Here is a 26427-nt window from a genome sequence, read left to right on the forward strand (position 1 = left end):
GGTGGGACGAGACAAATATATACTTTTTTGATGATGTACGAATATCTCGTATTTTATGCCACACCAGAAAAAAAAGTTCAATATGAGGTTATAATGTGATAAGTCTCACTCGTTTAATTAATAGGGAAACCGATGAAATTCATGATAAGAAAAATATCATACGATTCAATGTAGCATTTTTTTATGGCTTGGTTTTTGACCTGTTGTCTCAGACCATATGAGGTTGTCATTATCGAGCTGGCCTCGAAGCTATTTTCAGCTTCATTTTTACGCTATTTGATTTACTTTCAAAGTTAATAAAACCTGGAAACCTTTTTTTCTCTCATTGTGCCAAGTAAACAAAAAGAGTAATCCATATTTAATACATACTTTCGCTTTTAAATTGAGTGCGCAAGTACTTTTACTTGAGGTCACTTCCCTGACGCCCCAAGTATCAAATTCTTAGTAAGTATCTTACGAGTACAAGTGCCTTTGTTTTTCCCTACCATTGCTGTACTATGGTCTCATTTGTAAATGAATGTCAATCATCTTCCAAGGATCTTTCATTACGGCCATACTACCCTGAGAATGCTCGACCTTGGAAGATAAACAGGGTTAAGGTTAGTCCTTGGATGGTAGAGCTCCTGGGAATACCCGGTCCAGTAATCTTGCCATATGAGGTTGTCATTATCGAGCTGGCCTCAAAGCTATTTTCAGTTTCATTTTTACGCTATTTGATTTACTTTCAAAGTTAATAAAACATGGAAACCTTTTTTCTCTCATTGTGCCGTGCTTGAGCATTTGTTATTCAATGCGGATTTGATACTTTACGAGCAAAACAATCAATGCCTATTAGTGGCATTTTATTTAGAATCAGATATTGAAATGAATGTCAATAACACAAAGCTATTTGAATGTTGCTCATGCTCGAAGTACTTAGAGAGCGACATGGGAGTGTTGGGAGTAAGGCGTTTGAGAACAAGTGGTGGGACGGAAACAGCTGTTATGGGGTGTGGGGGGCTTCCCTCACGGAGCATCTGCGCGCGAGTATCATATGTGATGAGTAAAACTTACTCAGCTGACACTGAGTTCCAGCTCAGGTGCTCGACACGGGCATGTTATTCGAAGAAATTTGATCTCTCAATGGTGTGACATTGCACTGCTGACCTGATTGCACGGACGTTTTGCAGGCAACCGTGACGTCTGGTGTCGCTGGAAGACGACCTGCCTTTTGGAGGCCAACTTTCCCATCGGAGATGACGTGGTCGTCCACTGGGAGCGATGGTTACCAAGCAAACTCCAGGTTCATTCCTTCTACTACGAGCAAGACCAGCTCAAGGGGCAGGACCAGCACTTCAGGGGCCGCACTTCTCTGTTCAAGGAGAACATCCCCAAAGGGAACGCTTCTCTGCTGCTCACCAATGTGCTGGTTGCAGATGAAGGCACCTACATGTGCTATGTGGGAACACTCACGGGACAGTGGAGGTCCTTCATCAAGCTCAACGTGGAAGGTGAGTCCACAAGCCAGTACATCAGAGGTCGTTCAATGAATGGAATGGAAGCGAGTGGACGTTGTCCTATCATGGCATCCCATTGCAGCTGCGGTCACCTCAATCCGCTTCCGTCCCAACGATGAAGATCAGCTGATCTGCAGCTCGGGCGGAATCTTCCCTCAACCCGAACTGCGCTGGTCCACAGAGCCGGCGCTGCCTGACGCTCTCCGCAACAGCAGCCAGGTCCAGCAAGAGACGCAGACGCAGCTTTACAACATCAATGGCTCGCTGGCGTTGGCGGGCGACGCCCACCCCGACCTGGAATACATCTGTGATGTCAGCACCAGCAACAGCAGCCAAAGAATCACGTGGAGGAAAACAAGTGAGACACTCAGCCGGTGGGGGGGCCTTTCAATTGCCCACCGCACATGCTGACAGACTTTAAATGCCTCCTTCCAGCTCTGGACGTTTCCGTCGCAGAAACGAGCATCGAGTGTGCGCCCGTCTCTCACCCGAGCAGCCTCGAATGGACGTTCAACCGCAGCAACGTCATCGCCAATAGGTCCGCCGGACACAAACTCCATATCGTCAGCAACTGGAAGGAGCACGTGAACGACGTGTCCGAGGCGGGTGCCCTCAACCTGTACCACCTGAGCGCTAACCAGAGCGGCACATACACGTGCACGCTCGGCAACAACACACAGACGCGCGTTCAGGACATCCTGCTGACCGTGACGGGGACGGAGGACGGTGAGTTTCTGCCGAGATACCTTGCAGCATCCACAAAAACATGGTTCCTCTGAGCTTCTGAAAACGGAACCTACCAAAACATCTCACCCGTTCTGTTACAGTGCACCCCAACGCGGCCGGCATCACGTTGGGCGTGCTTGGAACGATCGGATCCGTGGCTGCAGTGGGCGCTATCTACTTGTTCACCAGGCGAGGACCAAACAGATCGTGGTGCTGCAACCGAGATGGAGCTCCTGTGACATCGTCACCGAATGGAGTCATATAACGTGACATTAACAGGAGAACAGCGATGAAATCTTAAGATGTCAGTGCGATTGAATGTTCACAAAGTTTTTGACTTTTCGGAATATTTCACTGTCTGTCATGATGAAGGCGGCAAGAGTAGATGAATGAAGAACAAAGAAAAAGGACCTTCTCTGAGAGTAAAGGCGAGTCATCCAACGGAACCTCTGGCCCAAGAGCTGGAAAAAGAACAAATGACGAGGATGAGACTTTTGACGACAAGCAAGCTACATTCTGGACTGGTCGCCAAACAGGCATTCGCACATACGAGCAGTTTCTGCTCACACGTGAGCTGGAAGCAAGCCCCAATGACTTTTGGAGGTGAGCTGAAGCAGTTTCCCAACCACTGAGCATGTGTGGCTAATTGAAGTGACGCTCTGACGGCCGTGGTGCGTTTACAGACTAATGGAAATAAGAGCATCCTTGACTGTGATAGCCACTCGGCTGCTGCCACAACAGTAGTGCGTCTTTAAAAGTGACTTTGTTCTTATTGTCGCAATATTTATAGAGCTAGTCTAAAACATAAAGCAAAGTCATGTTGATTCTTTTGGATTTTAATCACAATTACTTTCAATAGTTTATTCCTGTCGAAAACCTTTTTTTTTTAAAAAAAAACACTTTTATAAAAAAAAAGGACAATTTAAAAAAACAGGATGTTTTTTATTCAATGATGCCACGCTCCATATATATGTAGGAATAGGGTTTTATATAGCACATTTAAAATGTCTTATTGTAATATAACTAATTTTAGAATTGAAGCTGGGGTAATGACATATTTGGCATATTTGTAACTGAAGAATAGTCATGACGCCAGTTGTCTTAGTGCAACCAATATTAAGGTTGACTAGCTAACATTTAAGTCAACAAATAAACAAATTGAGATCGGATAGTTTAGGGCTTGAATTTGCTTCCACAGAACAAGTAAACCCTTATTTACCATGCTGCGCTAAGTTCGCTCGTCTTGTGCTGTTCCTCTTATCTTTTAAGTCCAAGTCGGAGTCGAGTTGGGAGCTAAATAAAAAAAAAAAAAAGACTTGTCCAAACAAGTTGTGTTGAATCGCTTTTTTATTGTGCGGTAAAAGATTTCATCCAGTCACAAGTGTCATGAGTATTTCTGTACATATGTCAACACATCCATCAAAAGCAAACAGGAGAAAAAAAAAAAACACATTGGGCATCTACAAAAGGTGAAGAAGCACTACAACATCACATCATGTCTTCAAAGTTTTAACGGGAGTGCGGCTGACTTCAGTGTAAGATGGTGCCTTTTCCTGCACCACACAAAACCTGTGCGGTCTCTGTACTAGTACACTTTTTGTCCTCAACAGCAAAACATGTAGAAATAATAGCGACCGAGTTTTTATTCTCCATACAAGTAAAAAGAATCTATCGGGGATGAGAATGGCAAATGTGAAAAAACACTGAAAAGTAGCCGGGGGTCTGGGGGGCCCACCGGGGGTCTGTATATATATTGACTGAAGATTGATATATATTGAAGATTTATTCTTTAACAATAAGAAAGTATCTTTGTGTTTTTTTGTTTCGATGTGCTCCTTAATGTTCCTCGTGCCGCGACCCCCATAGGTGATCATATCTTGATAGAAAATACTCAAAACCTTCCCCGGGACATCTACTTTACGGATATGTTCCGTCAAGCACGTGGTTACGGACTGTGTTCCGAATTGTACGATGACGCTGCTCTCGAGCCATGCCCATCTGAGTTCTTGTTCCTGTTCGGCTTGTCTAATTCCCTGGCACGATCCACATGCTGGCGAAAACTTTTGCCGAGTAGGCCCTAGATCAGGGGTCACCAACACGGTGCCCGCGGGCACCAGGTCGCCCGTGATGACCGCATGAGTCGCCCGCAGGACTGTTCCAAAATTAGCTCAAATAGCGGCACTTGTCAGTGAGCTGCATCTATTTATTTTACAATCAAACCTCGGTTTTCGAACGTCCTGGTTCATGAACAAATCGGAATTCTAACAAAAAATTAGAGATTTTTTTGCTTCGGTTGTCCGACAGAATTCGGAGGTCGAACCTCGCGAAAGGAGCCGGGAGGACCTGAGAAAACGCGACCGCGCGGCCCGGATGCCGACTGACTCCGTTGTTATTGTATTTTCATTACTTTGAGGATTGTATTAACCCCTAATCATGCCTCCAAAGAAAGCAAGTGGGAGCAGTAAAGCCATCCTAAAACACAAAGACGCTCATAAAGCAATGCAACAGTGAGCGCCCGGCGCGCTACGGTTGCGCGATCGGACCAAATTAAGCTCCCTGCGCACCGAGGTCCACTTAAATTTTGGAAAGTACATCAGGACTTTAAGAATATTTTCTAAATTCTACCGGCGGCTCTGTCACAATAATGCGACCGGCGCGGTGCAGTTGCGCAGTGGGCGACGCGCTACGGTTGGGCGTTCGGCGGTGTGCTGCAGTTGCGCGATCGGACAAATATGCGCAAATGAAAAAGTGCTTATAAAAGGCGGGTTTTTTTTTTTTGTCTTGAAATGGATTTTAAAAAATTCTATTATTTGTAATGGGAAAAATAGATTCGGAATTCGACCGATTCGCTTCTCGAACCGCCTTCTGAAACGGATTGTGGTCAAAAACCAAGGTTTGACTGTATTTTTGCTATTCTTGTTAAAATCACACTGCAAATTCCGTTATTTCAGAAGTCTATGTCAAACTGGTAGCCCTTTGCCTTAATCAGTACCCAGGAAGTAGCTCTCAGTTTCCGAAAGGTTGGTGACCCCTGCCCTAGATCTATCTACCTAAATAACTCGTCTACAAGAGATGAAAACCCAATCGCAAATTCACATTGTGGCGGTGTAAAAACACTAGTTCTCCAGGTAAGTTAAGTTAATAAGTGGAAAATTAGCGCCAAAATACTGCCGAAAATAAGGCGGATGTTGTCGCATCACTGCTGCCAGTGAGTTAGGTTAACAGGGGCCAACCGATTTCCATACTCACAGCTTAACTAATTTTGCCTTGAGATGTGCCAAAAGATGGCGTCGTGACGGGCAAATGCTCGTGAGTCGCCGAGGCTAACGTTGCCCGGTGTTACAGGTTAACTTGCTCATGTTATCTTGTTCCCAGTCTCCAGTTGCGCTCGTTCGGGTAAAGCGTGTCGCGCAGTCTTGTGTTTTGTGACTGCAGATTCGTCACAAGCGATATGGAACTTGCCTGACTGCAAAACTGTTCAAATTCTCAATTGAAAAGTTGAACGAAACACACACTTACCGTCTTTTTCGCACTATAAGGCGCACCGGATTATAAGGCGCACCTTCAATGAATGGCCCATTTTAAAACTTTGCCCATATATAAGATATAAACATTTGGCCCGCGGGCCGGACTTTGGACACGCCTGATGTAGTGTTTGCAGAAGCAGTCCAGGTATCATACCCGGAGGAATCCGTGTATAAATGTATAGCACTGAAATTAAAACAGGCGCCAGCGCGTTGTGGTGGTGGGGGTTATGTTAGGAAACGAACCAAAAGATGCTAGCAGCCCCCTGATCCAGGCCTAACACGACCCTACTGTGGTAGGATTTGTGGTTCCAGGATCGGACTGCATGGCGTGGCATCGTCGCCAGCAGCAATAGCCACCGACCAGAGCAACAAAATGGAAGCTACGTCATATTGGCCTGCCTAAGCAATATGCAGACGCCACAAGGGTCTCACGCACTCGGCCAAAGTTGTTAAAACATCTGCTGAGGCCAGCGATATCTTCCACGATTTGCATGTAACCAGTCATGAGGGTCACTGTGATATGGAAAGGACCCACGATGCCATCAGCAAGCATTTTTATTGGCCTGGAATGCAGCTAGATATTCGCAAATGGGTAAATTATTGCATTTTTCAAATTTAATTTCAGGCAGTCAACTAAAGAATGACCTTCATCTCTAGATTTTTGGAATGCCCTGAATGCCAGGCCAAGCAGACTTGCCTTAAGGATAAGAAATCCTACATTCCCATAGAAGTGTGCAGTAATAAAATGGATCAAAAAATATTAATTTTATAGGACTATTATATAAGTGTCACCAATAACACACTATTGCATTGTAGGTCACAGAGCCATTTGAGTTGGTGGGGATGGACCTCATTGGGAAGATGAAGCCCACCCAAAATGGCCACCATACATTTGTGTAATGGTGGACTATTTCACTAAGGGGACGGAGGCCTATCCGCTCAAAACGAAAAAGGCTATTGAGGTGACTAATTGTGTGCTAGATTATTTTTATAAGTTTGGGCCACCCAAGAGAATTTTAACGGATCAAGGAAGAGAATTTGCTAATGAGGTATGCTAATTACTAGTGGTGGGTCCGCGCCAAAGCTCTGTTAAAGGACGCGCATTGTCAACGGGATGGATTTGCTAAAACAATATCTGATATTTTGCGGTTCATCGTCGAAGTTATCCGAAATTATGGAGCGGCCCCAAGTCAAAAGAAAGGTTTCTGCTGTGTGGGACCATTTTGATCTCATATGTTGTTTTAATTACCTTGTTGTTTACACTTTATATATCTGAATTCAAATTAATTTCAAAGTGACTCTTACTATTCATATTATTTTCTGCAGGTTAAATGTCACGTTTGTTATACCGAACTTTCCTATTCAATACGAGCACCTCCTCAATGCTGAGGCATTATAGGGCCAAGCATGAACCTGAAGTCCAAGATCCACCCAACATTAACTGGTATACAGCCAGTTTACAACTTACTCACAGTTGCTTTCTTGATAATTAATTCATATTAATGACAATTTTATTTTTATTGTCTTATCGTGGAGGAGGGGTTTGCGTGCCCCTATGAGCCATGTTATCTAGGGCTTCTTGCCCCTGGTAGGGTCACCCATGGCAAAAGGGTCCTAGGTGAGGGGCCAGACAAAGCACGGCTCAGAAGACCCCTTATGATGATTAAAATATATGGACCTAGTTTTCCCTCGCCCGGACGTGGGTCATCGGGGGCCCCCTTCTGGAGCCAGGCCTGGAGGTGGGGCTCGAAGGCAAGCACCTGGTGGCCAGGCCTTCGCCCATGGGGCCCAGCCGGGCACAGCCCGAAGAGAAAACGTGGGTCCTCATCCCATGGGCTCACCACCTGTAGGAGGGGCCAAAGGGGTCGGGTGCAAAGCGAGCCAAAGGCAGGGACCTTGGCGGTCCGATCCCCGGCTGCAGAAGCTGGCTCTTGGGACATGGAATGTCTCCTCTCTGGCTGGAAAAGAGCCCAAGTTGGTGTGTGAGGCAGAAAAGTTCCGACTAGACATAGTCGGACTTGCCTCCGCACATAGTTTGGGCTCTGCTACAAGCCCTCTCAAGAGGGGCTGGACTCTCTTCCACTCTGGAGATGCCCACGGTGAGAGGTGTCGAGCAGGTGTGGGCATACTTATTGCCCCCCCGGTTGGGTGCCTGCACATTGGGGTTCACCCCGGTGAACGAGAGGGTAGCCTCTGTACAGAGGCCTACAATACCTAAACCCACACCAACCCTCCAGAGCTGTAAGTAAACCCTTTAATTCATCACAATGAATAATGAATTCCTGTTAATATAATTTACTTTAAGTAATATATGACATATGGAATGGGAGCTTCCTGACAAATGTATTGTGGAGCAAAATAGGCCCATATAAGCTTTACACTCAGGACCTTCGGGACCACCTTGGGCCTGGGAAGCTCTTCGAGAGCGAAGTATGTTACTTCGGTCCCGTTCAGAATTATAGTTTGTATTTGTATTATCGGCGTGCGCCTTCTCCTATGTGTTTTGTGTGTCCTATACCAAATACTGTCAGTGGTAAATGCATTCTTGGCCACCACGGTCAAAGGCCACGAATCTCGAATCAAAGGTCATTTAATTGACTTTTACGAAATTACTTCCATTTGGCAGGGGGGGTTCAAGGGTCTTAGGAAGGTAAGAATAAGTTCAATATATTCCTAAATTAACTACTATATTGTTCAGAATATTTCATCTGCACATACAGAGATTAATCAGACACTGATAAAATATTTAATTATATATTAGGAAGTATGTACATACTTGATACAATATTTTATTTTGCAGACGATTTGTCAAATATATCATCCTATAGAGGAACTGCGTGGAATGGGCTGGAAGAAAGCAGAAATATAGTTCTATTTAACAAAATGTATAAAGGAATGATATTTGCAAATTACCAAAAAGAGGAAAATGAAGGCGACTACTGTTAAACTTTTGGATTATAAGATGTTTTTGTTGTTTTTCTTTTGTAGTTTTAATGTTCTCACTTGGAACAGGTTCTGCTTGACATCGGCAGAAGTGGGTTTTGCGGCGTTCTGGACTTTGAAGTGTCGACATTAAAGGCGCTCGGACTGCTACGTCCTGAAACGTCGCCGACCTCACCCGCTATTCCTCCCCCGGTTGGGAGCCGTCGGAAATGGTGCGCGAGGAGGCAGAAGAGGGGCAAGCGCGGAGGCGTCCGGGCCAGGCTGGCGGCCAACCCAGCGCGACCGGCGGTGCCCTCCATTCTTCTGGCGAATGTTCGATCGCTGGACAACAAAATGGATTACGTTCGCCTGCTGAGGTCTACGAACCGGACGGTGCGGAACTGCCGTGTGCTCGTGTTCACCGAGACCTGGTTGAGTGACAACATTCCGGACTCTGCAGTGCATCTGGAGCGGCTAGCGTGCTATCGGGCGGACCGTGCCATTGTACGAGGGGGAAAGTCGCGAGGAGGTGGAATATGCGTCTACATCCGAGAAGAATGGTGCCGGGACTCTGTGGTGGTATGTAAGCACTGCTCGCCGCTTGTGGAATTTGTGATCATTAAGTGCCGTCCTTTTTATCTGCCGAGGGAATTTACCGCGATTCTGCTAGTCGCGGTATACATCCCGCCTTCCAACATCGAAGGAGACAGGATCGCGGCGCTTGGTGAACTGTACCAGGCTGTCAGTGAACAGCAAACAGCGCACCCTGACGGTTTCACCATCTTCGCTGGAGACTTCAATCATGCCAACCTGAAGTCTGTTTTCCCGAGGCTTCACCAGCATGTTCCTTTTCCGACACGTGGAGACAGCTTCCTGGACCTAGTCTACTCGGCGCAAAAGGGAGCTTTCAAAGCCACCCCCCTCCCCCATCTGGGGCTTTCTGACCATCTCACCGTTTTGCTTTTGCCCGCATACAGACAATTGGTAAAGGCATCCAGGCCGGTTCGGAGGCAGGTTCGAGTGTAGCCTGAGGGTGCCTCCGATGCACTTCGTGACTGCTTCGACACTACTGACTGGCACTTGTTTAAGCAGGCAGCCACCTACAACGATTGAACGGACATAGAGGAGTATACTGACTCTGTTACCTCTTACATCACGAAGTGCATCGATGATGTGACTTGCTCGAAATCTGTCGTCACTCGCGCGAACTGGAAGCCGTGGCTGACGGGGGCTGTCCTCAGACTGTTGAGGGCCAGGGACAAGGCTTTCAGAGCGGGGGATGAGGCTGGCTTGAGGACAGCGAGGGCCGACCTGTCCCGAGGCATCAAAGAAGCGAAGAAGGCGTTCTCGTGCAAGGTCTCCACCCACTTCAAGGACAGCAAGGACGCACGTAGCCTTTGGCGGGGCATTCAGACCATCACGGACTACAAGCCCGCGCCGAGGAGCTGTGAGGGCGACGTCCGTCTGCTAAACGATCTGAACCGCTTCTTTGCTCGCTTCGACGCCCAGAACAGCACTTGCCCTCTGAAGACCACTCCCCCCCACACGAGCAGCCCCTGCGCCTCTCTGCCGACGGTGTGAGGAGGGCGCTTACCGCTATTGACACCCATAAGGCGGCGGGCCCTGACAACATCCCGGGTCGAGCGCTGAAGGACTGCGCTGGGGAGCTGTCGGGTGTCTTCACGGACATCTTTAACGTTTCCCTGCAGCAGGCCATCGTCCCCTCGTGTTTCAAGGCTGCCACCATCGTTCCTGTGCCGAAGAAACCTGCACCGTCCTGCTTCAATGACTACCGCCCTGTGGCACTGACGCCCATCATCATGAAGTGCTTTGAGCGGCTGGTCATGGAGCACATCAAGTCCGTTCTCCCCCCCACCATTGACCCTTTCCAGTTTGCGTACCGTGCCAAGCGGTCCTCTGAGGATGCCATCTGCTCTGCCCTCCATTCGGCCCTCACCCACCTGGAGAGAAAGGACTCATATGTGAGGTTGCTGTTTGTGGACTTCAGCTCAGCCTTCAACACCATTGTGCCGCAGCGACTCATCTGCAAACTCGACGAGCTGGGCCTCAGTACCTCCCTCTGCAACTGGATACTGGACTTCCTCTGTCAGAGGCCTCAGGTGGTGCGTGTTGGCGACAATATCTCCGCCAGCATCACGCTGAGCACGGGGGCCCCCCAGGGCTGCGTGCTCAGTCCATTGCTCTTCACCCTGCTGACGCATGACTGCACTGCGACCTACAGCGACAACCGCATCGTGAAGTTTGCTGACGACACGACTCTGGTGGGTCTCATCACGAAGGGCGACGAGACTCGGTACAGGTCGGAAGTTGACCTTCTGACCACGTGGTGCAGGGACAACAACCTCCTGCTGAACGTCAATAAGACCAAGGAAATCATTGTTGACTTCCGGAAGGGTCACACAACACACCTGCCGCTGATCATCGACGGTGCTGTGGTGGAGAGGGTGAGCTGCACCAAGTTCCTGGGGGTGCACATCAGTGAGGACCTCTCCTGGTCCGCAAACACCTCGTCACTGGCAAAGAAAGCTCAGCGCCGCCTGTACTTCCTGCGGAAGCTCAGGCGTGCATGTGCTCCTCAGGCAGTCCTGTCTACATTCTACCGTGGCACCATTGAGAGCGTCCTCACCAGTTGCATCGCTGTCTGGGGTGGTAACTGCACTGAACAGAACTTGAAGGCCCTGCAGTGCATAGTGAATACGGCTGGTAAGATTATTGGTGCTTCGCTCCCCTCCCTGAAGGACATTTACACCTCCCATCTCGCCCGCAAGGCAACCTCGATTGCCAGAGATGTGAGTCACCCGGCTCACTCTTTGTTTGACCTTCTGTCCTCTGGGAAGAGGTACAGGAGCCTGCGCTCCCGCACCACCAGACTCGCCAACAGTTTCTTTCTCCAGGCTGTCAGGGCCCTGAACTCGCTACCCCCTTCTGCGTAGCGTGCGGCACTGTTGCGCTATTTTCGGGAATGTCTGCTGTACGCGCACTTCCTCCTTTTTTTCTGCTCCTCTTATTTATTTATTGTTGTGTTATTTATTCATTATTTATTCAGCACGCTTTTGTTATACTTGTTTACTTGTTTGTCTGTTGTGAGCCATGTCTTGTCACCGTGGGATAGGGGGGAACGAAATTTCGGTTTCTTTGTGTGTCTTTGGCATGTGGAGAAATTTACAATAAAGCTGACTTTGACTATATTCTGCTTTTGTGCCCCACAGACAGAGCGTTCGTTTTGCTGGACATGGTACCATTCAAAATGTGTGGGTGAACCAAATGTGGAGGATTACTGTTGCCCTTTGTGTATTTGACCTTTTTTTTCTGTATTAAAAGTTACATATTGCCTTCTTCACCAAACTACCGTAACTTCCGGACTATAGGCCGCGACTTTTTTTCATAATTTTGGACCCTGCGGCTTATAGTCAGGTGCGGCTTATATAAGATTTTTTTCCGTGATTTTTGTGATGACTTGATCACTTTTACTCTTAACACTATTATATACAGTAAAAGCTACAAAACAGACTGACAAATAACTTGTTTTCAAATCAGACGAGTAAAAACTGGTCAAATATTTAAAAAAAGATATTAAAAGTGAAGACAATTTGCAAGTCTACACACGAATTTGATGCACAATTTGTCTTCGCGGGCCACATAGAATGATGTGGCGGGCCGTATCTGGCCCCCGGGCCTTGAGTTTGACACCTGTGCTCTAAACCCTCTCTCTTACTCTGCCATATCACTCAGAGATTACACAAAGCAGTGGCGCTGTTTGGACCATCTGCATTCTCCGGCCTCCAGGGGGCGCTCTAGCAGGAAGCAAGAGCGAGACAGGCGAAGAAGAGATAATGCGCCGAAGGAGACGTGCTAGTTTGTGTTTACATTTCACGCATCACCCAGAACGCGATCAAGTCGGACATTACTGAAAGGAAGCCTTTATACACAAACCGTCATCATGGGGGACAAAAGAAATGCATATGATGCCGCTTTTAAGACAAAGGCAGTCGATGTTGATGACATTATCTTGTGTCTACTCTGGAGCGTACTTATGGATTTTTACGGCCTCCGGTCTCCAGGGGGCGCTCTAGCAGGAAGCAAGAGTGAGCCAGACGAAGAGATAATGCGCCAAAGAAGACGTGATCGTCTCACGGATCACGCACACACCCTCATTCACACAAAGACAGGAAGCTTTTATACACAAACCGTCATTATGGGGGACAAAAGAAATGCATACGATGCCGCTTTTAAGCTATACGTGTCGCTCGCTAGTTTAATGTAATTTAGCGCTTCGTGCATGAATAAGATTAGCATGAACAGACCCTCTTCACACTCGAAGAAATGCATAAAACCGACGACAAAAGAGTGACTGAGAAAGTGTGAGGCGAAGGATATCTAACGCTATTCCAATCCATAAGGAGGAAGACTTTGATGGTTTCAGTGCACAGGAGGAAGATGAAGACGGCTCTATTTTTACTTTTACTGGTATGTTTTTTTTAACCAGCCCTGTTAGTGCTGTGCTACCATGTTGCTGCTGTGTTACCGCCGCGTCTCAGTGACTTTGCTGTGTTGCTTCCGTGTTGCTGCGGTATTACTGCCGCGTCACAGGCAGTGTTTGGAAAGAAATGTTAAGGTATGTTATTAAAGCTTTAAAAAAACTTTGTGTCCAGTCTTTCTTTGCTAATAACTCGCGTGCACACTTCCGTGTTGCTGCGGTACTACTGCTGCGTCACAGGCAATGTTTAGAAAGACATGGACAAGTATGTTATTAAATGTTAAAAAGGCTTTCTATGTACTGTCTTTCTTTGTAAAAAACTCGTGTGCACGTGCGGCTTATAGTCCGGTGCGGTTTATGTAAGAAAAAAAAACTGAAATATCCCTGAATTTTAGCTGGTGCGGCTTATAATCCGGTGCGGTTTATAGTCCGGCAATTACGGTATTTAAAGATATATACCTGATCTGTTGAGGTGAATTCCATTTGGAGTTCTCCATCATGAGCAATTGGTCAAGTTAGACACCTTCCTCGCATGAGTCTAATTTAGGTTGTATTATCTTATTACATTATATTTGTGTTACACATGTAAAATTCACTTATGGACTTCAGTTATTTGTCTCTAATTATTATTATAATTGTCTCTAACCAGCTCAGTGGCCTAGTAGTAGAGTGTCCGCCCTGAGACTGGAAGGTTGTGGGTTCAAACCCCGGCCGGGTCATACCAAAGACTATAAAAATGGGACCCATTGCCTCCCTGCTTGGCACTCAGCATTAAGGGTTGGAATTGGGGGGTTAGATCACCAAATGATTCCCGAGGGCGGCACCGCTGCTGCTCACTGCTCCCCTCTCCCCCAGGGGATGGATCAAAATCACATGGGGATGGGTTAAATGCAGAGGACAAATTTCACCACACCCAGATGTGTGTGTGACGATGATCATTGGGGACTTTAACTTTAATTATTCATCACATTTTAATGGTCTTTACACTACTATTACAAAATCCATCCATTGACATCATCCCTGACTTGGTGGTGCAAACAAACTGAACATTGCGCGGGGGTGTATTCGAATGCCTACAAGGACTTTTGAATGTCAACATTGTCCAAAGAGTGCTCTGATGTCAAACTTAACATAACAATAAACCATCCTTGGCTGGGGCGGTGTGCAAGTGTGCCACATTTTCAGCGGTAAACATTTGTATATCCCACCGCTCACCCTTCGCGCGTCGCATATGACAGACAACCATTTGTGAAATTCTGTTCTCTCCACGCTCTTATTAATATGCAAAGCTAGACAAGTTCCATATCGCTTGTGATGAAACTGCAGTCATGAAACACAACACACTTTACCCTAACGAGCGCAACTAGAGACAACATGGGAGCAAGTTAACCTGTAACACCGGCCGCTTCCATACCACCCCCCATATATGTATTAAAAAAATAATAATTCAACGGATTTACACGATTCACGAAAATGATATTTTTGACGGACAAAAACATGGAAATCTGCGGATCAGCTGAAAGTTCTCATCCCTGATCTATGCGGTTGCCCTCGTGGGTTTTACAAGCACTGAAATTTGTCTTGGTAGTGATGAGGAGGTGTACTAGTACATGTACATGAAGTCAAAGTGCGCACGTGTACATGGACCCTCAAATTGGCTAGTAAGGATATCGAAGGAACGTGTACAACACTACGCAAAACTCACTGCGGCGGTGCATTGTTCTCCATGTTGTCCACCGTGCGGATGATGACGATCTGCTCCAGGTTCTGCGCCGGCGAGGGCGGCGGCCTCAGCTGCTCCACCAGCGCGTGCAGCGTTTCCGAGTTGATGGTGGACACGGGATCGGTCTCGAAGGTCGTCGCCTCGGCTTGGGAGATGGGCAAGTGGCTGGGCTCCGCTTTCAGATCTTGTAGCGTCTCGCTCAGGGCGGCGGTGTCCGCCACGCCGCCGGCCTGAGGCGTGGCCTGTTCCGGCTCGCTAGGCTCGGCTTCGGGGATAGAGCTCAGACTTTTGCCGTCCTTGCTCAGTTTGCTCTGCACAAAGGCGATCGGGTGGCTGGACGCCAGCAGGACGACTGAGGACGCAAAAGCAAAAATTTGGTATCAAGCTAGTTTCAACAGTTGAAATTGGTTAATGGTGTGTAAAAATCACCAGTGCTGTTGGGACAGAATAGTATCAGATTGCAAAAAAGTATTCAACTGACCTGTTAGAAATGCATATTGGTCAAGCTCCCACACGCTTTTTTTAATAATATAAATAAACTTCAAATAGATGCAAACTGTGTCCACTGCCCAACAAATCAGACACGATGTTGCCATCTAGCGGTAATCACAGCACATAGCATTTGAGAAAAGAAAAAAAAAGCAAGTGGCACTTTTGGGCCAGCATAGCGAGTTCAGGTCACACCGCTGCGCTGTTACGTTAACACATATATTATGCTTGAAAATATGTTTTATGCTTTCAAAGTGTTTACAAACGTAAATGTGCTAAAAGTACTCACAAAGAACTTGAAGGGGAAACTGCCGGTAAAATGGCGTGTCGACTCACCTGCGCGCGCCCTCTCTTTGTGTTGTCGCACCTCGTCGGCGTGCGCCTTCTCCTGGTGCTTGATCATGTTCTTGACGCTAGCGAAGCGATTCCCACACAGTAGGCACTGCACGCCGTTGGTGCCGTCTGAGTGTACACACAGAGAAGACAAGCATGAGTGACGTGAGTGGAGGGTAGGCATCATTTGGGCGTCTTGGAAGGATTTGAGAGGTGGTTGGCTCACCCGGGTGGAGCCGCCGCATGTGTTTCTTCAGTTCGGACGAGGTGACGAAGCTGCTGTCGCACTGCGGCTGGGAGCACTTGTAGGGCGTCTCGCCTGGACGCAAACAGGGAGGCGGTCAGGGGGCGAGGCGGTCAAACGCCTGCGAGGCCGGGCCGCTTCCTTACCCGTGTGCTTGCGCGCGTGTGCGATGAGCGAGGATGAGACGGAGAAGGACATGCCGCACAGGTCGCACTGGTAGGGCTTCTCGCCCGTGTGTCGCCGCTTGTGGTAGGTCAGCGTGCTGGACTGGGCGAAGGCCTGGCCGCACACGTCGCATACGTACGGTTTTTCGCCGCTGTGCAGTCTGCAGGGGCAGGGCAATGTGTGAGCATCAAAATCCTGATAATCGTCCTCATGTTTTCATCTGCTATGAGGCATGTCTGCCCCCCCGCACCTGACGTGGATTTTGTAGTTAGATGAGGTGGCAAACTTGAAGCCGCAGCGCTCGCAAGTGTAGGGCTTCTCCTCGCCGTGGTGCATGCGGCGGTGAGCCACCAGCTGACACTTCTGAGCAAAACACTTTTCGCAGTCATTGCAGCTGAAGGGCTTCTCGCCTGCGCCAAACAAGACACACTTCATTTCGAGCACCGTGCAGTGCAAAACGGGCATTGCGATTTGGCCTTTTCAAGAACATGTCACTCACCTGTGTGCGTACGCAGGTGAGTTTTGAGCTGCGTAGCTTGTCGGAACGTTTTGGAGCAGAAGATGCAGATGAAGGGCTTGAGGCCGGCGTGGATCTGCTCGTGCCTCCGCAGGCTGCACAAGTCCTTGAAGGTCCTGTTGCACTCAATGCAGGTCCGCGCGGTCTCTTGCGAGGTGTTGGAGGCGTCCTGCTCTGCGTCCTCCGTCCCTTCGTCGCCGCTATCGTCGTCCTCGCCCTCCGCTTTGCTCCTCCCTCGGCCCCTCCCTCGGCCACGTCCACGTCCCCGGCCACGTCCGCGCCGGGGCTCCCCTATGCGAGGCCTCTTGGCAAGTGGCTCGTCTAGCGAGGGGCTCCAGTCGGCCGACGTGTCCCCGAAATCTTTAACACTGGTGTCGGAATCGTCAAGGAAGTCTTCTTCGGTCTTGACCAGGCTTAATCCTCCTCTTCCTCTTCCTCGGCCTCTGCCCCTGCCGCGACCCCTGCCTCGGCCACGTCCCCTCCCCCTTGGGGCTGCCAGTTTGGTGGTGTTGGCGACAGCATCGCTGGGCTCCGTCAGTTCGTGGCTGGCAATTCCTCCTTCCTCTTCCAAGCCGGCGGCTTGGCTTTCCTGATCTTGCTGGCCTTCCAGATCTTGCTGGCCTTCCTCGCCTCCCTGGCCTTCCTCGCCTCCCTGGCCTTCCTCACCTCCCTGGCCTTCCTCGTCCACCTGGCCTTCCTCGCCCACCTGGCCTTCCTCGCCTACCTGGCCTTTCTGGGTTTCCTCATCTTCCTGGCCTGCTTGGCCCTCATCCAAACACGCACCGGATATAGAGACGATCGACAGAGGGGCGGGGGAGCGAGTACTGCCCGGTGATCCAGGACTGAGCGAAGACAGGCCCGCCTCTTTGTCCAGCTCGGACTGGGACGCCTCGCTGGCCTCAGACAAATGAGAAATTCCTTCCAGATACTTTGTGGCGTCGGACATGCCCAGGAAGATGGCGGCTCGGCGGACAGCGGCTTGTCTGGTGCTGAAAGTAACAAATATTGATTCATTTGATTAACAATTAGTGGTCGATTCATTATTTTTAATTAGAATGTGTTAAGGAAAGTGTTATAGGGCATTTACTCTAAGAGGAGGCTCTTATGTATTAAAGAAAAAGGTATTCTTTCTGTGGAAGATGGTACAGTTAAAATTGGGGGTACAAATTCAAAGCTTTTGTAAAACGGATATATGTCATGTTGCCAGCCTACCTGCTGAGGTTCATCTGTCCCGTGTAGACAAACTCCAGCAGCTTCTCCAAGGCGTAGCGACTGACTTTATCGGGGTCCAAAGTGGTGACGTCCTGGTCCTTCTCAGCTTGGGAGGCAAAGTACTTACTGAACGCAGCCAGAATGTTACGATGTGCGCGGAACTCCACGTCTCTGACCATGATGGTGACATCACACAGGAAGTCCATTTCCCGCTGCTGATGTAGGCGCTGCAGGAGCAGCTTGCCATGACTGGCACCGTGAGCCATTGCTACAAGAGAGTCCATGTTAATCATTTCTACTCTGGCAATCTAGGCTCATTTATGTTTGCCAGTCAATGGCATTTCACATTGTATATTAGAAAAAAATTAGCAGGTATAGCTACTGTAAAACATCTTTGAGTGTCCAGAAAAGCCCTATATAGATGTGATGCAATATTAAGACTACAATCAGGGTTCAGAGTTAGGGTTTTGAAGTTGGGTTTCAAAGTCAGGGTTTGGGTTACTGTTTCACACCAGGCCCAGTGTTGGGATGATAAATAAGGAGTTGGGATTCAAAGTAGCGCTTCAAATCACAGTTACGGTCGAAAAGTCAGCTGTAAAGCCAAGGTGAAGATCCAACTCGTCTCAAGTCAGCTTGAAACTAGGGTAAGGGCTTCAAAACCAGGTGTATAGGTAAGATTTCAAGCCACAATTTAAGAGAATCGTAAGGTATGATGCCAGATTTCAATTTCCAAGCCGATTTTAGCATTTAGTTTTTTTGAATGTTGGTATATTCTCACCAACGTTAAGTTTACATTCCTAAAAGTCACAAAAGTACCAAGATAAGTAATTTATTCGAGGGAGAAGCCGTGTAGGGAAGACTAGCAGTTGGCTATAATGAAGATTTCGAAAATAAAAGCTCCTTCCCGCTTCCTGAGTAGGCCTCCGCCCGATGCTAATGCTAATAGCCGCGTCGTGGCTCGCCTTAAAAAAGCGCCATCTGCTATTCGAGGCGCCGGGTCCTCTTGTCAGCACATAACCTTACAAACACGTCGGTTCCGAATAGGTTACGACGCCCGCTAGTCCGTTCGGGCTACCCGAATGGACAGGCTGAAGCTAAGCGAGTTCACACGGTAGCAAAAGGCGTCGATAACGTCGTGCTCTTATTTCGAAGGATTCGCCGATTGCGACGGCGGTGCCCGCTTACGTTAGCCCAAATATTAACAAACGCACAATTCGGAAAAGCAGTGCAAACGTACCATCCGTGGCCAAAATTAGTTAGCTAGGAAATTCTTTTTGGAACTGAGTCCGTGTAAATAAAAGCCGGAAAGTGCTGTACCTTTTAACATCCGTAATCCCGGGCCGTTATCTCGGGATTTTACGAAATCTCGCGAGACTGGCTGACAAACTAGAATTTGAAGATCGTAATCGGAATTAAACAAGTCAGTGCTCATCATTAATTACAGAACTGTCTCAGAAAATTAGAATATTGCAGTTATATTGAAATAATAAAAGGCTTGCAATATTTCAGTTGATTTGTAATGAATCCAGAATGTATGTCATTTTTGTTTTTTTAATTGCATTACAGAAAATAAAGAACTTTATCACAATACTCTAATTGTCTGAGACAGTCCTGTATATTAGAACGGATTTAACGAATTATCCCATAAATCAAAACCTTTTGTCATATTTTTGTTGTAATTTTGTATTTAAAAATCAAATTTAAAAAGTGGTGATAATTTGTTATTGTCACAAACTCTTTATTGCACATATTTACAGATAAAAGATATTTACACTCACGTTTTATTTACAAGTGAGAAGCAATGCATTGTTGCTCACGGTCCCATATTAGTGTCTAACCAAATCTAACGAGCCTCTAAAACGGTTTGTATTTGCTTAAAGACGGCACAAGATGGAAGCACAGGGCTACTTTTATCCAAGTCAAGCTCCTCAACTCACATCAAATTGTTTCTTTAGCACCATAATACCACCAAACAGCGCTAAAAGCAATTGTTCAGCAAACAACAGGATTTGCGAAGGGCCCAAATTTACCACCACAATAAACGCTGTAGTAATCTTTGGTTGATCTAAAATAATATTTAAAAACAATGACATGCAAAAGTGCTGTGGGATGATTGGCTGTTCATATGCAGTTGATCAGAGTCAGTACATTTAGCAGATACACATGAAACACACAACAAAAAAACCACAAAGGATTATTAACATCTTCAATACACTCAGATGAGCAGCAAAAAATTGACAACAAACTTTTCTTTGATGCGCAATGTTTTCACAAATGTTTCTAATAAGGAACAGAATTACTCTTCATGTCTTATGGCGTCAATCATCTGTGAACCATCAACAAATGGGGGGAAAAAAGCAAATTGCTTACTTATTTACATAGACCACTGAAAACATGCTATTTTTGAGACGTTGCAGATTTTGTTCCCCACTAGAAAGAATCCTGTTGAACAAATAAAAAAAATCTGCTGCTTTGTCACAAGCGGCCAAATAAAAATTACAGTCAGACATCACATGCTCACTGATTAAGGCTACAAAGGGGAAGCGCATGTTTGTTAGCAGCAAGTAGTCATTTTTAGATCTTTGAATTGGATTTTTTACTCAATGGAAATTTTAAGAAAATCGTCCTCGTGTCCATCGCCGCCTCACCTCTGGCCATCACTTGACGCCGCTCCCGCGTTTGTCCCTCGCTTAGAACGTCTTTGGGTTTGATGTCCACCAAGTTCTGATGGACAGGATCCTCTGGAGGAAGTGCAACAGCGGCCTCTTGTGGCCTAGCTGATGAGGAAGGCCCCAAAAAAGCTGCTCTTCTCGTCCATGTCCACGGCAGAGGCGTTGGTCACTGTGACAAAGAGGCGGTCGCCCGGGTTGAGAGAGAAAAGCCCCCCCTGGTGGGCTGAGTGCAGCGAAAACTGGGAGTCCTTGGACCAGCAGGAGGTCCTGCTGGTCTTCATCAGCAGGATGGGCACTGGGTAAGTGCTCACCTGCAAGAAAAGGCTTGTCAAGGTTGTGCATAAATTTGATTTGTAGCAACTTCTGTAGGTCAAAGGGCATCTTTGCTAAAATGCTCACATTAAGAAGATGGCTGCCAACAGAGAGGAGCCGCTTTATTAAAGCATATTCAGAGTTGAGTTTTAAAATGGAGAATGGGCGCCCTTACCTTCTTGTAGATGTACTGCAGCAGAGGCCTTCCTCTGTCCTCGCCACCATCATCCGAGGCATCCTCGTCCACGGGGCGGCTGTGTCTGAAGTAGGTCTGGGCGTAGATGTAGTAGAGGCCGGGCCGCGGGACCACCAGCTCGCCGTCCACCAGCTGGACGTCCTGCAGGAAGGCCAGCCCCTTCTCGCCCTCCCACCACGAAATCTTCTGCCCGTGAACGCGCCGGGCACCCGCCGTTCCCCCTGGGAAGGAGACTGAACACAAATCAGTTACTAACAAATGCTACATAATTATCATTTCAGTTCAGAAACCACAAAAAAAAAAAAAAAAAAAGGAACCAAATGCTAATTACATTTAAGAATTTCATTTCAGGGGCATAATTGCATGAGTTACCTTTATCCCCCAAAGCCAATTCGGATCAAAAAGTCATAAAAAATATCAACGGTATCCATAATTAGGCAGGTTAGGATTAGAATAACCTGACACCAGCAAAAATCTTAGTAAAATTGCCGAAACCGCCACAAGAGGGCGGCAAAACACTTTTATTCCATTACGTTAAATGGAAGCCTTTCTCTTATTTCAACAGCTTTGGCCGCAAAGTGCCGCAAGATGGCGCTAAAGCAATACTTTTATGTTAGCTAAGCATGAAACAGTAAGCAATTTGCGATGAGTGAATATACCATTTGCGACTGCCGACGCACAAATATGTTGTTGTTTTTAATAGCGGTATTCCTCACACATTTATTAATTTCTTTGTGTGGAACGTCCGTTCGTCACCAAAAATTGGCTGTTTTTGGTACTCCCTGAAATTCTGAGGAAACAAGTTGGAGTGAGGCCATTTCATTTCAGATGAAATCAAAGTTGACGAGCTTCATTCACATAAAAGTAGTGCTTTAACATCTGTAGGCAGTTAGGGCTAGTGGTACAAAAATTGTGGTTAACTGGTTATGAATAACACAACGCGAGTCAAACGTGAATGATTCAATCACGAGTCAAAACGATTTGGCTCGCACATTTGAAGCGCTTGTTTGAAAAGCGCTCGCGTGCGAGTGCGTCGTTTGGTTTCTCTCTTCGTGTCGCACGTGAAGCAGGTTGGACGACAATTTTGCAGGTCACGGCAGACGTCGCTGCGCATGTCGTTGCTTCTGCGCGAACACGCAAAGCTGACAGACAATCACTAATTGCCTGTTGACTTTACGACGAAAACGAGTGGCTGCTTAAATCCCCGAACCAAATTCAAAACGTTAACACATTGGCCCCACAGCACGTGTTGACATTTTCACTCCTTTGATGCCATGATTGTTGTCTGCTGCTGTAAAAGTCGGATTTGCATTTCTGTTCTAATGTCGACGACGCCTTACCAGGTCCGCCACTTCCTGCCTCCAGCTTGGGCGCGAAACTTCCGGTGACGTGAGCGGCGACTTTAGGCCGTGGTGACGCGCCGTCCTCTGGCACCAGCGAGGGCAGAACCCGCGAAACTTCATCTGAACAGGAAGCAACCCGACGGGGAGTCAAACGACAACAATAGCAGCTATACCACGCAGCTATTGTTGCTACACGTTCTTGCAAATACCACGAGTGATATTTATGAATCGTAATGGAAGACGGCCTCACCTCTGACCGCTGACGAGATCTGCTTCTGGTAGCGTTGCGACAGCGACTACAAAACAAACACACACATCAGCTCTCAACGTTTTGCTAATTAAGAGAAAGCACAACACAAAATAACAGCACGCCGTGCCTTGTAAATCATCTGGAATCGATATTTATGTCATACAAGGATGAAAACATCAAGCGTGTCCAATCAAGCTCCCCAGGGGCACTTGGTGCGAAATATTCGAATGATGTCGTTTGAAACTTTGCAAACGACAGAAACGCCTTTTCTCTCTGCTCCGTGGGAACGACGACAAACGAAACGGGTTCGTCAGCCCTTAGGGTGAAAAAAATGACAAGGTTTCAAGAAGAGGCTCATTGTGCATGGCGGTTCAGCACAATGGCATCAGACCGACTCAGCAATACCAAATGATTAAGTACGGAAGATGATTTATGTTGACAAAGTGGATCAAGTTTTGAAAGCACTCCTCAATTTGTCAGAATTGAAGGCACTTTACGGACAGCCAGTCAATATTAGATCAATAAAAGCAGCAACCCGCTCGTCAATAATAATACATGCGATTGAGTCCACACCGCAACAAAGACTCTATGTCCACGACTAGTCTGGATTCAATTTTCAAATCAAAGTCTTTCGCTGCTTTTACGACACATTTAAGTGTTTTGTCAAGTCGATTTTTTTACACAAAAAACAACTCAATTATACATTTATTATTTCCAAACATGGTTTCGATCCAAAGTTCTAACACAATAAATTTCCAGGCGGTTTTGAATCCCTCAACATGTGTTTCCTCTCCTTGAACAAAAACAATCAACACGAACAATTTTATCACCTTTACTGCTCGTGGCATCACGTGTCTGCCAAGTCGCTCGTCTTTTATTTCTTCATTTACGGGACGTCAACTTCCTGCTTTGGTGGCGGCACAATCAGCTCTGTGTGTGTGTGTGCGTGTGCAGGTGCACGCATTCCGGTGGCGCTTAAAGCCGAGGGGATCACCTCAATGACTTCATTGTGTGGCTGACTCTGATTAACATCTTCAACCTTTTTTTTTTTTTTACTGCCATGCCGCCAATGCAGTGATTCAGATGCTATATAAAAGATGTTTTTTTTTGTCTTTCTTTTTTAATGGGCTTGCTAACCTTTGCGCAAGAATTGTGAAGGATTTATCAGCGCTTGGGTCTCGCTTCAAAGTTTAGGAAAGAGAACATTGCATTCCTACACTTGCTATGCTAAGATAACAATCTGAGCGGGGATTCAAAAGGATTTGGCATCGTCAAGCTATCGTGAATTACGATTGTGACGATGATGTGCACTTTGTAATTCCGAATCGCGGGCGTCTCGACAAAGACAATCACGTTGATATTCGATTGGCAAGAGCTCGTATTTGACGTTTTTGAAAATGGATTTGCGAGAAGCTTCGTGAGCAAACGAGGCCATGGAAATATTAGAAGCAGCTCTCATTGTGATGCGCTGCAGATGTACCAGTGCAATTATAAACATATTAAAAGTAGAATCATTGTCCTTGCGCGACGGGAAAACCAAGTGTGTGTCAAATTAATTGGAAGGTCTCGCTCTCTGAACGTTAACGATGTTTACGTGAGACTGACCTTCTCGATGAGTTGGTGGAGCTGCTGCGTGACCTGCCGGCACGGATCGTCTGGCACGGCCGAAACGCTCTGCAGATCCCAACCTTGCAGGCACGATGCGCTGCTCCTGGAGAAGGTCTCCTTCATCTGCACGTGAGAGGTTGAAGGAAGGTTGTTTCATGAAAGACTCCAAGTCGGCGTGACAAAGCCACAGATAATCTGACTTTTGGATCATGAATCTCGCATCTTCTCTTGGAATAAAAATGAATTTATTACTTGTGTTAGTTTAAAACATAATAAGGAAGAAGTAAGCCATTATCTCAGAATAGGTTGTGAAAGAGTGATTAGCTGAGATTTTTGCTCCCCCTGAATATCTATTACTCGGCATTTCACATGACTCAACGATTCAACTTGACTTTCTTGGACTTGATCCAAAAGGCACGCGTGTACACACACACGCACAGTTATAAAAAAATGGGAAAAAAAATACTTCCTGATTGTTTGCAGGAACTCAGAACAACAACTCAAACTACTTCTAGAACGTTTGCACTCCAACTAAAGTAATTGTTGTCTTTCTAAAGAACACAGGTGGAAAAAGTACAAACACTGTATTGGAGTTAAAGTACCGATAAATTGTGCTTTAAAAATGGTGAAAGTTGAAGTACTAATTTCATCTTCTGTACTCGAGTAAATGTAAAAGAGTATTTCTTACATGGTGTCATCATCTGCGGAGGTTGACAAAAACTAATGAAACTATTTTAACAGTCTGCTGTTAAATGTAGCGAGGAAAAATAAAAAGGTGGCAGAAAAAGAACAGTAAGTGGTTACTTACAAAATACAGAAAAAGCAGAAACAAGTTACTTATTCGCTTACTAACTAACTAACTAACTAACTAACTAACTAACTAACTAACTAACTAACTAACTGAATCCCAAATTACCGACTGACTGCCGCATTTGATAACAAGTTACTTATTCGCTTACTAACTAACTAACTAACTAACTAACTAACTAACTAACTGAATCCCCAATTACCGACTGACTGCCGCATTTGATAACTCAGCCACTCAATCACTGCTGCGTTTACGTGCTCACTAAGAGTTTTACTTTTGTTCTCAATCCCGCGGTAACAACTCATTTGCTTGTTTACTTCTCGCGCTCACTTACTTGCTTATTAACTCACTAACTCAATTGCATTTATTCACTCACTGACAAACTTACTCGGCGACTACTGATTTAATATGTTTATTTACTCATTTATTTACGCACTCAATTCATTTCTTGAGTAGTCTCACTCACTTGCGCACCCACCGACTTATTATTTCACTAAATTAGTCAATTAAATTTATTTAAAATAAGTAACTATATCAAAATAGTTACATTCTCACTTCTTAGATTGTGGGCTGTTTACTGAACTCATTAGTTTCTAGACTTGCTGTTTCGTCAGCACACACCTACCTTCTCGCTTTTGGAGTGAGTGAGTTGCAAAGTGAGTGCGTGCATGCGACTTACGGCGTTGAGCGAGGTGCTGAAGTGCAGCAGGGTGACGGCAACCAGGACCGTCTGCAGCAGGACGGCCAGCAGCAGCACGACTCCGAACTGCGGAGCGGTGCCCGTCATGGCGACAGAGCGCCGCCCGGTACGCGGCCACGGTCCGCCCGACCGACTTCCAGCACGCGAGCACGAACAATGGCCGAGGAGTGACGAAGGGGAGGAGGAGAAAGTAGACTAGAAGGAGGTCACTGGGGGACGGGACGGACGGGACGGGACGGGGGAGGCTCCGCAGCTGCAGCCGAACCTCCTCAAGGAGGAGCGCCGACCGGGGGAGGATCTTGTTGCCTTTGTGCATTATACAAACTATTTTTAAACTTCATTTTAAATGTATTTCCTCGTACTAAAATTGCAGATCAGGTTCCTTACAATGTTGTTTATTTTTTCTTTTCAAAGGGTCACATTATGTGAAATTACGATGCGATGCTACAACCATGCAAGGATTCCGTTGTTACATTGTGACGTCATATGGGGACGTGACGTCATTGTGAGTCGTCGGGTTGCCTTCAAGGTAACGCAACAGTGTAACACAACGTTCCGCAATATAGCGCAACTGTGTAAAATTAAAAAGATGATTGATGACATTTCTCATCTTGTTTCCAATCAACGTTTACCTTTCAATCATCTTAATAATCAATTAAAAAAAAAAACGAACACCTGAGTCACTT

At 46.6% G+C, this 26427-nt stretch overlaps 2 protein-coding genes across 3 annotated transcripts; both read right to left on the reverse strand.

Annotated features, from left to right (window-relative positions):
• Positions 1–14089: 14089 nt before the first annotated feature.
• On the reverse strand, positions 14090–19240 carry mynn (myoneurin). Of its 2 annotated transcripts, none has more exons than XM_049749359.1 (8): positions 19170–19240; positions 17853–18120; positions 16623–17629; positions 16374–16533; positions 16105–16283; positions 15941–16033; positions 15718–15843; positions 14090–15244 (listed from the first exon to the last, which is right to left on the reverse strand). In XM_049749359.1, exons 1-8 carry the CDS (start codon positions 19177–19179, stop codon positions 14871–14873), a joined length of 2217 nt encoding a protein of 738 aa, XP_049605316.1. In that variant the 5' UTR covers positions 19180–19240; the 3' UTR covers positions 14090–14870. The 2 variants fall into 2 exon arrangements, with proteins under 2 accessions (XP_049605316.1, XP_068504873.1); XM_068648772.1 differs by having other exon boundaries at positions 19090–19219.
• Positions 19241–19569: 329 nt separating this feature from the next.
• On the reverse strand, positions 19570–25930 carry tnfsf10 (TNF superfamily member 10). Its single transcript, XM_049749967.2, has 6 exons — positions 25721–25930; positions 24231–24356; positions 22626–22671; positions 22373–22495; positions 21012–21265; positions 19570–20835 (listed from the first exon to the last, which is right to left on the reverse strand). Exons 1-6 carry the CDS (start codon positions 25826–25828, stop codon positions 20626–20628), a joined length of 867 nt encoding a protein of 288 aa, XP_049605924.2. The 5' UTR covers positions 25829–25930; the 3' UTR covers positions 19570–20625.
• Positions 25931–26427: the final 497 nt, after the last annotated feature.

The sequence above is a fragment of the Syngnathus scovelli genome, chromosome 18, assembly GCF_024217435.2.
Source record: "Syngnathus scovelli strain Florida chromosome 18, RoL_Ssco_1.2, whole genome shotgun sequence".
Taxonomy (NCBI): domain Eukaryota; kingdom Metazoa; phylum Chordata; class Actinopteri; order Syngnathiformes; family Syngnathidae; genus Syngnathus; species Syngnathus scovelli.